The 13,703-nt window shown below is 35.0% G+C and overlaps 1 protein-coding gene across 1 annotated transcript; it reads left to right on the forward strand.

Moving 5' to 3' along the window:
- Positions 1–1,163: 1,163 nt before the first annotated feature.
- On the forward strand, positions 1,164–12,413 carry LOC106711514 (acetylcholine receptor subunit alpha-like 2). The gene is made up of 8 exons (XM_014503839.2): positions 1,164–1,475; positions 4,035–4,079; positions 4,341–4,450; positions 9,571–9,751; positions 9,963–10,116; positions 11,035–11,605; positions 11,846–12,038; positions 12,193–12,413. Exons 1-8 carry the CDS (start codon positions 1,293–1,295, stop codon positions 12,388–12,390), a joined length of 1,635 nt encoding a protein of 544 aa, XP_014359325.1. The 5' UTR covers positions 1,164–1,292; the 3' UTR covers positions 12,391–12,413.
- Positions 12,414–13,703: the final 1,290 nt, after the last annotated feature.

Below are 13,703 nucleotides of genomic sequence, written 5' to 3' on the forward strand. Positions count from 1 at the left end.
TTTCGAGGACAGACCATTCCACAACGCGGCCGTGCGCGGCAAGAAATTTCGCGAGAACCGCACTGTTGTGGAATGCCAGCCATCCAGATGGTATGGATGGTACCTGGCGGTCTGTCGGGTCGTCCGATGACGAAACTCGGCGGCAGGAATCGTTCCAAACAGTTCTTCGGAACACTCCCCGTGGTATAAACGATAAAAAATGCAGAGGGAACTAACGTCCCTCCGCAAGGCCAGAGTATCAAGCCGATCGGTAAGAGCTCGGTCGTTGACGATTCGAGTCGCTCTCCGTTGTATGCGGTCAAATGGAAGAAGCTGGTATTGGGGTGCTCCCGCCCAGAGGTGCGAGCAGTATTCCATGTGGGGCCGAACTTGCGCCTTGTACAGTTGTAGGCGGTGGCCCGGCTGGAAATACTGCTTCGCCCTACTGAGCACACCCAGCTTTTTGGAGGCCAGCTTGGCCTTGTCTTCCAAGTGACCGCGAAACTGAACGTCACTCGATATGTCAACGCCGAGAATACCGATACTGGCTGAGGCAACCAGGGGAGTGCCCTCAAAACGAAGATCTACGACAAAGGGTTGTTTTTTAGCGGTAATGGCGCATACTTGTGTCTTTTTGGGATTGAATTCAACGAGATTTCGTCGACCCCAATCCGAAACTTCACCCAGTAGGGTCTCCAGTTCAGACACAAGTTTGGTCCGGTTCTCATCGGCAGTAGCCCGAGAAACATTGGCACGGGAAGTTTGTTGTTTTACAACAAATTTCTTCAAGATACATTGAGACATTCAGGAGATATCTTCAAACATCCATCCATCCATCTAATCTAAGCATTCGTATCTATTATATTAGTATGATTTTAAAGTTCTTTCATTATGACTACTAAGAAGCTTTCCATTTCTCAATGATCATGTTGATTGGAGTATTTTGTTTTGATTAATAGTCATTCTAAATTTCTAAACACAGTTTAACAAGTTTTAATTTTAAAGGGGAATATTTATAAACTCGCTACGCATTCTTTACTAATTTAGCAAAACAATTTCGATTCGGCGCAGTACGAGGCATCGAGTTGACTTTTTCCGCCAGTCGTGGCGCCACAGTCGCCGCGTCCTCCGGGGCGGAGCTGTCAAAAATATACTAAAATCTCATAAGATCGATATGAAAACATTCAAATTAATCTTATAATTCTGATATCTAGTTATATTGAGTGATAAAATGTGTTAAGTTATAAATTAAACAAAGATATTGAGGTTAAAAGTGGTTCATAACCTTAAAACGTGAAATTTTATTGTACGTAATGATTAAATTATTTGTTATCGTGTTATTTGCAACATGTGGTGTTATTTACGCGAATCCCGACGCAAAGAGACTGTACGATGACTTGTTGAGCAATTACAATAGACTTATTCGACCGGTGGACAAAAATAATAACACTGTGCTCGTTAAACTGGGACTGCGTCTTTCTCAACTAATTGACTTGGTATGTTATAATTTAATATTTAAAAAAAAATCACTTGATTAAAAAAATGTTTCGTCATTAGAAAGCTAGAAAGCAAGCAAAGGAGAAATATCCCCTTTCTGTACGTCCCCGACTCCCGATTCAGGTGGCCGCTTAGTTTTTTAATTGCTTTTTTTTTTTTAAATGTATCTAAGTCCTTTTACTAAAGTAATGTTGTGTGTTTTGCGTAAAAAAACATAGGTTTTCACTTTCAAAAGTCTTGTTGAAAAACATCTTGGCATCCCGCTCATACTCTTTTATGAAACAGAGATTTTCGCACAAGAGTTTCGGCTTTGGATACATTGGGTAAAGCTTACAGAGAAAAAGCATAAAACTGGAAACCTCTAATAACATATTATCTTCTCACTTGCATTCAATTATGATCATATATGAATAAATTTAAAATCACGCTTTACTTTTTCGCGTATCTATACTTGGCCGCTATTCTTTCGCCCCAATTGGTCATTAGTTTATGCAAATGCTACTCGGTCAGGTTCTTGTCTAGGGCACGCTGTGCGTTCATTGAAGGGCGCTTGAGTTTTTTTTAACGTCTCAATTGACCATCTCCAAACCTCTCACCATAACTAACTGATCAGAAAACAAATGACAGGCCATGTTTATGTTTTAAATCTGATTTGGCCTTTCATACTCAGAGTTGTTAATAGAAATTATAACTCACATATTCTAATAAAATTAATTAGTTGCCTAACAACAGATGCAGTACTAAAACAGACTTAGAGCTATTGTAAAATAAATAACTTTCACTAACAAAGTCAGTCGCAATAGACGGTGATTAAATTTAGTATTCACAGAACCCTCTGTGAATTTAAAACAAACCTCTTCACTAATTAAACTCTGTGTTTAACCTGCTAACGAGGTGACAAGCTCAAGGTACTGTTTTGATATTCAACTAAATTATAAACATTTTATGCTATATAACGTTCAACATATACATGATTTGATAGTACAATCTATATATATAAAAGAAAGTCGTGTTAGTTACACTATTTATAACTCAAGAAAGGCTGAATCGATTTGACTGAAAATTGGTGGGCAGGTAGCTTAGAACCAGGAAACGGACATAGGATAATTTTTACCCCGTTTTCTATTTTTTTTTTATTCCGCGCGGACGGAGTCGCGGGTAAAAGCTAGTATTAAATAAAATTCTTCATGCAATAGATTTTAGATAGATATATTATCAATAACTAAAAATACCTTGGGTATTTTTAGTTATTGATAATATGGTAGTTGAAATAACATACATACGCCCGAAAACAATTACCCTCTCAAATCAGTTGTATATTAAACAAACTTGTAACGACAAAATTAGTGACATAACACATTCACGTATGGTACAGAATTAGCAATCTTCTTTTAATTTAAAATATTGATTAAACTCAAAAATGAAATAGAGCTATAATTCTTTCGACACTTATACAAGGCAAGCCTCTTCGCGTCCTATACATTACCACAAGATTCCGTTGAAAGTTTCAGAGCGTCCGGATTCCGCGCGTTTCTCTGACAAGTCGCCGTCGGAATGTTAAACATGGGGTCTACAAAGGGGAGTAAAGCTGATAAAATATTTTTAGTTAACATAACGCCTTTTTATACAAATACTAGATAACTATCATTAAAGGTTTTTATTGCTCGATAGAGGATAATTTTTTAATCTATATGTTACTAGCTGTTGCCCGCGACTCTGTTCGCGCGGAATTAAAATAAAACTTAATTTGTAGCCTATGTGTTATTCCAGACTATGTTCTACATCTTTGCCAAATTTCAGCAAGATGTATTTAGCCGTTCTGGAGATACCTTCAAACTTACATCCATCAAAACATTCGCATTTATAATATTAGTAAGATGTAATGTGGATATACTTAGAATCCTAGATTCTTAGGTGGTTAGGTGAGTGCATAGCCATTGTAGGGCAGCCGCACCTACTCCACTAGCTGTCCGCTCCGGTTAGGGGATTTCTTTTGCGTTCAGAGGATTCAGGATGTTCAAAGACACTAAACAGCCCTGAGAAGGTGGCTAAATCCAAAACTGAAAAGGAGCTGGCTCAAAGAAACTAGCTAAGCGTTTAAGAGGTGACGGTTGTGTTCCGAACGGAGATCCCGTCGACTCTTACCTTGCAATGAGATGGCGCTATGCCATTGGCGACCACCGTGGGTTCGTGTTTACATTTTAAAATAAATAAAAACAAAAGAGTCTATTTGTATGTCTATTTCACTTGCCCAATAATTAGCGTTAATAGCATTAAGAAAAGGAATGTAAGTTAATCTTCTAGTTTACCTTGAAATAAATGTATTTTTTTCGAGCATAACATCTTAACTCGTATTTTATTCTCCTCTATTATACGACCTAATAAAAGCATTTTGATATTCTACGTACGTAACACTATTCACGATGCCTACACATTCATTTTGATGAGTTAGGAGAACCACTTGGCGTTCGGCCAAACAAAAATCGATTGTCCTGAGTAACTTTTATGTAGTAATGCCAGTGGAAATGGACTTTAATGTTTTAATATGTTTGTTTCAGAATTTGAAGGATCAAATCTTAACTACGAATGTGTGGTTGGAGCATGTAAGTATTTATATACATACAATTTCAAATGTAAATATTGATTGGCAAGTATAGCAACTGGTTTGAACAGTTTGTTCCATTCTACCTATATGAGTTGATTACGTTATTTGTTGGTCCAATTGCTTGAAAGACCCTCTACTTTAGTAATAAGATTAAAATTACTCTCGTTTCTAAAGGTTTCGTTTAAAGGTTACATAGAATGGCAAAAGAATTATACGATCTGAACATAAAAACACTTAATATTTTTAATAAAATTTGTAGGAATGGGAAGATCATAAATTCAAGTGGGACCCTAACGAATATGGTGGGGTCAAGGAACTCTACGTGCCATCTGAACATATCTGGCTACCTGATATTGTTCTGTACAATAAGTAAGTACTTTTATATACTCTTGTTCAAAATGTTTCACCGCTTTCTTTCTTTTGAATCTTAGAAATCTTAAAAACAAGATCAAGTATTGTGGTCAACGTAACTCTATTTTTTTTGTCAAAAGTAGTCCTTTAATGATAAGTTGTAAATGAGATTTATAAAATGAATTGATAAAAACCAAAAATAAAGCTACTGCGAACAAAGTATATTACATCATTAAAAGAAAAACATATGCAAAGAAATACATCACAAGAAAATGAACAGAAATAAATGACGAATGCACAATTTTACATAACTAGAATTTGAAGAAATTTTTCAAGAAAATAAATGAAGCTCAAGGTATTTCTTACTTCTATGGATTACTAGTAAATAAAAAAGTATATGTTCTTTAGCTTAAAGATTAAAGCTGAGTATGAAAAGAGTTTGCTAGGAAGTAGCGGGTGGGGTCGGCGTAAGAGTATAATGAATGAATACTTTAGTGGTTTGGCAACGGATATGACGTCGGAGAGCACAAAGTGATTGCAATAGTCCCAGCTATTTTATTATCCGCTATGAGATTTTTAATGTACTGCCTGTAGAATATATTACAAGCATATACGTCTGTAAAACTTGTATGTGATGAAAAAATATATAGACACCTAATAATACGTGATTTTGGAACGAAGTTACTTATCGCGCGTTGTGAAAGGGGGCTAGACGGAAAACATTCTTACGAAAAGTTGTCACGACACTTTTTGCTATAGTAAGTATGTTAACGACGAATGAGCGCTACTTCACCATGGCAACGACGTGACAATATATAACGAAAATTTATAGAAATAAAATGTACTTCTTGTGAAGACTTAAGTTTTTTATTCATAGAATAAACATTGGTTCCTTCACTGATTAATCGAAAGGAACTTCGTTCCATCCGGGTGTCCCTTGACACCTCTCAAGTTTTTTTTTAATGTAGGTAAAATCATTTGTTATTTTTAATAATGACATACAGTACTGTTATGAACATTAACAGTACTGTAAAAAAACGTAAAAAAAACATTCAAATAAGCAAATAATGACTTTTCATTACGATAATTAACTTCGAACACCATTGTCAAGAATTTACCATTAAATGAGTTATAAAAAACAGTGTAGTTTAACAAAAATTCTCTAACAAATTGTAACAATATTTTACTATAATTAATATATTATTAACTAGCTTTTACCCGCGACTCCGTCAGCGCGGAATAAAAAATAGAAAACGGGGTAAAAATTATCCTATGTCCGTTTCCTGATTCTAAGCTACCTGCCCACCAATTTTCAGTCAAATCGATTCAGCCGTTCTTGAGTTATAAATGGTGTAACTAACACGACTTTCTTTTATATATATAGATTTGAAAGTTTTTGATTTAAATATTCTCGTACTCACTACTTTTCATTCGTACCTCACTATAATATGGTCACATCGAACCGAGCACTATAGTTTTCAAACAAGTTGGCCTAAACAATGCAATTTAGTAGTTAATGTTCTTGCCAACGTTCTAAGACCAAGTTAGTTGGTGTACGCGGTATGCACCAATTACTTGCCTTTCATAAGAGCAATTTGAGAACGGATGTGGAATATGAACAGAATTATATTGGACAGTTTGAGAGAGTTTACCTTACTATGGTAATTTTAGTAACTAGCAATTCCATATACCACGAGAATAAATATTTATATTAATAGAAAATTTAAGTAAAGGATAGGCGACACAGAAAATTTCATCATATATCGTATTTTTTAAATATTATTTTTGAACCGTAATGATCCAAATGAATCTGTCTATTTATAGCACAATGCAAATTTGTTATTAGTTTTGGCTTTACAAATGCACCAAAGTAGATTTTTACATCGTAAAATGTTGGAATAACTATATAAGTTAACTAATTTATCTTCTACTAAAACGAATTAACTACGTCTATTAAACCAAAAGGTATTTTGATTGTATTTCAGAGGGAGAAACTGCAATAGAAATTATACTAATCTAATTTCTCAATTCCTCGTTTCTCTAGAGAACATCTAACGAAGAGCTTCAATTCCTTTGTTTGAAATAATTCAAATAGTAAAGACTTAAAGTAATTTGCTATTCCAAATGTATATATCTATCTATCTATATATATAAAAGAAAGTCGTGTTAGTTACACTATTTATAACTCAAGATCGGTAGAACTGATTTGACTGAAAATTGGTGGGCAGTTAGCTTAGAACCAGGAAAAGGACATAGGATAATTTTTACCCCGTTTTCTATTTTTTATTCCGCGCGGACGGAGTCGCGGGTAAAAGCTAGTATATTATAAAAGAAAGTCGTGTTAGTTACACTATTTATTACTCAAGATCGGTCGAACTGATTTAGCTGAAAATTGATGGGGAGGTAGCTTAGAACTAGGAGACGGACATAAGAACTTTTTTTATCTTGTGTGCATTTTTTTTATTCCACGCGGATGGAGTCGCGGGTATAAGCTAGTTTTTAATAGATTTTCGGTATTTTTTAAAGGAAAGGAAATAAGAGTGGTGACCATGTTTCTGTGCAGATATCCTTGTGTATCCGGTGTTAGAAACATTTTGCTTATCTACGTCACGCAGTATCGCTCCCGTTTGTAATCATTGGTGAATAATGATGCAAGCTTGTAAGCTGACGGGAAGGTTAATAAACATTGGCCCCTATTCTCATCTATTACAAGGGCATTTCTTTGTATAATTTAAATCCTGTTAGTTACAAGGTGCTTAGAAATTTTGTTGTACTTTATAACTTCTTATCTACTATAATTAATTTTAATAAAGAGAAAGATTAGTTTTGTATGTATTGAATAAACTCAAAAACTACTGGGCCGATTTAAAAATTCTTTCGCTGTTAGAAAGCTACATTATCACTGAGTAATCTTGGCTATATTTTATTACTAGATTTCTCTTTGGTTATATAGTAAAAGCTAGTTCTAAATGTCAGGAAATTTTAACAATACAGAAAAACATACAAATATTTTTGCAATATCGTATGCTGTTTTTGTTTTCAATGTTAGTAGGATAATGCCGGAGGTATATTGCATCTCCGCAGCACTTCGGCTTTGCTCCGGTTCTGTTATTTGAGGAAATAAGCCCTAGATAATCCTAACGTAACGATTTTGCAACACTATGTACTATATTGTTGCACTTTGAAAATAATAGCCTTCTTTATTTCTTCTAATGTATGCATGTTATTATAAAATAACGCTAATGTATTTAGTCTTTTTATGAATTTAAAAAAAACTGTCAAGAAAATATTGTCGCAAAATGTAAAAAAAAAAACTTGAGAGGTGTCAAGGGACACCCGGATGGAACGAAGTTCCTTTCAATTAATTAGTGAAGGAACCAATGTTTATTCTATGAATAAAAAACTTAAGTCTTCACAAGAAGTACATTTTATTTCTATGAATTTTCGTTATATATTGTCACGTCGTTGCCATGGTTACTATAGCAAAGTGTCGTGACAACTTTTCGTAAGAATTTTTTCCGTCTAGCCCCCTTTCACAACGCGCGATAAGGAACTTCGTTCCAAAAGTTGACTGAAAGACATTGTAACGTGCTAACGAGGTATCATAATTAAGTTTGACTTATGCCCACCGTGTCAGATAGCCTTGTCGCTCTAAACATGTATAAACTCCCTTTTTATACATCATATCAATCATATAAAATAACGCAAGGCCGGTGCAAAAGTTAACTGACAGAGTATATCGATAAGAAAGCGTTGAACTGCCACTAATACATCTTGTTGTGTCACGACCGTCAGGCGGCTATTAATCATAGCCAGGATACGAGACGCACGTGCCAATCTTATGCTGAGTAAAGACGGTCGACGACGCAAGTTATAAGAATCACGATATGTTACCAAGATCTAAAGCGTTTTGGAACGAAGTTCCTTATCGCGCGTTGTGAAAGGGGGCTAGACGGAAAAAATTCTTACGAAAAGTTGTCACGACACTTTTTGCTATAGTAACCATGGCAACGACGTGACAATATATAACGAAAATTCATAGGAACTTCGTTCCATCCGGGTGTCCCTTGACACCTCTCAAGTTTTTTTTTTATTTATTTGTTACTGGCTGTCGCACGGGACTTAATCCACGCAGTATTTAAAAAAAAGTCGCATATGTGTTCTTCCAAACTATGTTCTACATCTGTGCCAAATTTCATCAAGATCCGTTGAGAGTTAAGGAAGTACCTTGCAAACACACATCCATCCGTCCATCTATCTAAACTTTCGCATTTATAATATTAGTAAGATAAGATGTTATAAGTTGATAAATGAGAATGCGGTTAACTGATATCACTTGAATCGCGAAGTGATCACTTGACGTAGTTATCTACAAGTTTAAACGTTGCAGATACGTTGCTTAACTTTAATGGACAGATAAAGGGAAGAACAGAAAGAGCACTATTGCACAACCTTCCCGTCACCTGTGGAACCCCTTTACCCATCCTTTTATTGTGGGAAAAGCGCGAGGACATCAGTCGAAATGCATTCATTCGCTTTTTGGCTACAGATTTGTTTGTTTTTAATTTAACAAAGTTTATATCCAAGTATATATTGTATTACGTACATGTTGATAAATATGTACGCATTGACTACATATTGAAAACAAGTATTTGTTTCCTCGTAGTTAAAACTAAAGTTTAACCTGCTTGTTGAATTTTCCATACATGAGGATGTTATGGAAATTGCCAGAGTTGGAACAATAAAATTAGAATAATATTCTGATTGTTGTTATTGTTAATTTTTCCCTAAACTACGTTGCTTTGCTCGTTTGTTTCTTTCTTGCATAAAACTTTTAGCCGAAATCAAGATTTGGTCTAGAATAATTTTTACTTATCCAATCCTTGACATTCGGACATTCGTAGGCTTAATTTTGGTCTTCTTTACCTTCCAATCTTTTCTTATAAGGATAGGATGGGAAGGGGAAGTAGATTTGATGCAGGAGGGATCCTCCGTTGACTAAATATGTGCAACGCATCTGCAACTGAGGATGTCTATGGGCACTATTTCGGCGAATTCAAGTGACCGCTTGCTTGCTTACCACTTTATAATAAGTAATAAAAAAAAATTTCGTCTATTAATAAAGCAAATTCCAACAGCGCTGATGGAGAATACGTAGTTACAACGATGACTAAAGCAGTGCTGCACCATACTGGTAAAGTACTGTGGACTCCGCCGGCGATCTTCAAGTCTTCCTGCGAAATCGATGTACGATATTTTCCATTTGACCAACAAACATGCTTCCTGAAATTCGGTTCCTGGAGTTACGATGGAGATCAGGTGAGTTTTTACATTATCTTCTGTATATTATAATAAAAAGAAAATTAATCAACTTTCAATCTTAACAAAGGACTTGACATCTACGCAATTGTTAATTTATTATGGAATTTGCGGCTGATAAAAATTATAACATTGACATGGAAAATATGTTACATTCATGAATTTGACTACTTACGCGTATGAATAGTCTTAAGTGTTATGTATTTTTTAGATTGACTTAAAGCATATAAATCAGAAGAAAGGTGATATGGTGGAGGTTGGTATTGATTTACGTGAATATTATCCCTCTGTGGAGTGGGATATTCTTGGAGTTCCAGCTGAAAGACATGAACGATATTACCCTTGCTGTCAAGAACCATATCCAGGTATATAATTTCTTAAATAGTAATATGTTTATAGAAACACTAGCCGTCACCCGCCACTTTTCCAGGCAATGTTCTTCATCTTCGCGAAATTTTAGTGAGATGTATGTAGCCGTTCTGGTTATACCTTCTAACAAACATGCATCCATCTACCTAAATATTCGCATTTATAATGTTAAGTAAGATAATATCAAAATGTATTTAAAAATTGAACCCTGATCAAGTGTGAAATTCAAAATTCCAAGTACCATGAAAACGATTGTATAAACTTCAAGAAACTCGATATTTTATACATGAGAGTATCAAACAAGCAGTTCATCTAGTGTTAAGTGACCTTCAAAGTCCATCAATAAACAAAACTGAAACTGAGATTTTTAAATTCTATGTAAGAACAAAGGGAGTGATAGAACGTCGCTTAAAAAAATACTATCTAAACAAAGCAAATTAAAAACAAATAAATCAAGTAGACAGTTCAAGCGAATCAGTATTCACGCAGCGCGGCCCTTAAGTGTTCTCTGTAGCGTTAGCAAAACAAGCGTTTAACCTGTTCAAGTCGGCAGTAAAACGCAGTAATTTAGCATAGATAAGCGTCGTCGAGGCTGCGATGTAATTTACAGCCACCGAGGAGATTAGCACAAGCGCGGTATCCCGACACTCTAATGTATGGGGTATGCTCGGCTAAAAGAACGACCTCCAGAATGAAATTTATGGCCTTGCTGCTTTTATTTTTGATAAAAGAACGTGTTGAAACAAAGGATTAGGGAGCAGATTATAAGATTTGCATTTCCAGACGGAAGATTTTTATATTTTGTAACATTGTTATACTGAACAAAGATTAACAAATATGAATACTTGAATTTTGCTAAAGTAAAGTAATCATATTTATTATTCACAATATCTAAGACCATTTCATTGTTTCAGATATCTTCTTTAACATAACATTGAGGAGGAAAACATTATTCTATACTGTCAACCTTATCGTCCCCTGTGTGGGTATATCATATCTTTCGGTTCTCGTGTTCTACTTACCCGCGGATTCTGGGGAAAAGATAGCATTAAGCATTTCGATTTTACTATCGCAGACCATGTTCTTTTTACTGATATCAGAAATCATACCTTCCACGTCTCTAGCTCTACCGCTTTTAGGTAAATATTTATTATTCACAATGTTACTCGTTGGATTGTCAGTAGTTATAACGATAATAATACTGAACGTACACTATCGTAAGCCGAGTACACACAAAATGGCGCCGTGGGTTAGAAAATTCTTTATAACAAAACTACCGAAGTTACTTCTTATGCGAGTACCGAAAGATCTGCTGAGAGATCTGGCTGCTCAGAAAATAGCTGGTAGAAGTATGAAGAAGAATAAATTCAAGAACGCTTTGGCGGCGGTGGAACAGACGAACTCGAATGCATCCAGCCCGGACTCTTTACGTCATAATATGCCCGGCGGATGTAACGGCCTACATACTACTACTGCAACTAACAGGTATGCACAATTATGTGACAAACAGTCAAATAATCATAAGCTATTATTTAACGAAGGACTAGAAAAAATTTTCTTAAGATGAATGTGAGAGTTTTATACATAAAATTATGCAAAAGCAAGTAGTAGTACAAGTGACTAAAGGTCATCCTAAATGATCATCAAACATCAATAAAATTTGTAACTAAAGTGGTCTTAAGTTATGTCAATCTTTAATTATCTTTTTAAATGTTACTAAACTAGATTTAGTGGACTGGTCGGTGCTCTGGGAAGTTTGGGTGCGGGGTACAACGGTCTTCCGTCGGTGATGTCAGGCCTGGACGATTCTTTGAGCGATGTTGCCCCTCGCAAGAAGTACCCTTTCGAACTCGAGAAGGCCATTCACAACGTCATGTTCATACAGCACCACATGCAGCGGCAAGATGAATTTAATGCGGTGAGTTGAATAAAGAACTGTTAACACCAGAAATATCTCAAGACAGAAAGATATTTTTTTATTTAAGTCGTCAAAGAAGTCTATTAGCTATTTATTAATAGACGAAAAAAGTTATTATATGCCATAAATTAACCGAAGCATTTTTTTTATCCAGGAAGATCAAGATTGGGGTTTCGTAGCAATGGTATTGGACAGGCTGTTCCTTTGGATTTTCACCATCGCTTCGATTGTCGGCACATTCGCCATCCTCTGCGAGGCGCCCTCTCTCTACGATGACACTAAACCTATTGACATGGTCCTGTCATCTGTGGCCCAGCAACAATTTCTTCCAGTAGACAGCGGGGATTCTTAAGTCACGAATCATAAATTTACGATTCCGAGTTCATACAATGGAATCATAGAATCTTGTAATTCAAATCTTTTTATGATAGATATGAGATTTTATACTTTTTGAAATTCATAAATTTTGGTGATTGCCAAAGTATAGTTATTAGAAAAAAATGTGTTTTACGTTTGCAAATTATTTATTAGCAATCCAGTTAATTTCAATAACAAAACTTGTTCTGAACGACCATTTGTAATGCACTCGATAGGATACGAGAATTATTGTATTATTAATATAACTTTTCATAAACTTTGCTAGGAACTGCACTTTAAAAGCCAAAATGGGCTGTGAAATTAAGCTATTATTGTTATTAATTAAGATAGTATCTGTATGTGTTTCATTTCTTTAGATTTTAGTGTTCAGCCAAATAAGACAATTTAGAAATTATTAATGAAAACTTTTTATCTTTACATGTCTGTTAGTTGACAATAGATTTACAAAGTGTAGTCATATAATATAAGACGTTAACAATGTCCAAGTAAGTTCTGAATAAACTACTTGGAACTTATTTTTCACATAAAGTCGTCGATGGCGTTTCACAATCTCAAAGTAAGCTGTTAAACGCTTTTTTGACAGGAAACATTACGTCAGTCAATTTATTTGTTAGTTATTGTTAACACTGTCAAACCTACCATTAGAGTGTACTGAGGGTTATTGAAACGAACAAAAAAAGGTGGGTAAAACATATGGAACCAAATATGTTCGCGAAGTTGTATTTCGATGTAATTTCGTACTTAAGTGCTTATCGAGGAAAATACTTCATGTTATGTTTAATTTTTAATGGAAAACCCTCGTTAGACGTGTATCGTAACAAGAGAGTTCTCTAGTCGAAGAAAATGGCTGTGACAGAGACACTTAGCGTAAGATTTTTGTCGTTATGTCTACATTGTTAAATGTTAAGTAAAAACCCTTTTCCACTAGGCGACTAATCTCCCAAATTTGATCGCCTCTATGAAGATTTAGTAGTAGTGTGTAGACTAAGAAGATATGCGGCCAGTCGTCTTATTGGAAATGGGTTTTAAATGTTTTTTTGGATTAATAAAAGTTAGATATAGAATAGAAGCCAAATTGGGAAATTATTAAGTCTGATATTTACTGTGTTTAAATTTGCTCATTATAAATCATGTGCACCGTTGATATCTATAGTCCAAACCAGTTTTTAATTAGAATGCAGTATTTATGGAATATTGTCGAGATATTGACGGGCTTGTTATAGAAATAGGATTTTGACCTGTATTCCACATATTATTTTAATTAAGTTTTTGTACCTGTAACACAAA

This window comes from Papilio machaon, chromosome 20, assembly GCF_912999745.1.
Source record: "Papilio machaon chromosome 20, ilPapMach1.1, whole genome shotgun sequence".
Lineage (NCBI taxonomy): Eukaryota > Metazoa > Arthropoda > Insecta > Lepidoptera > Papilionidae > Papilio > Papilio machaon.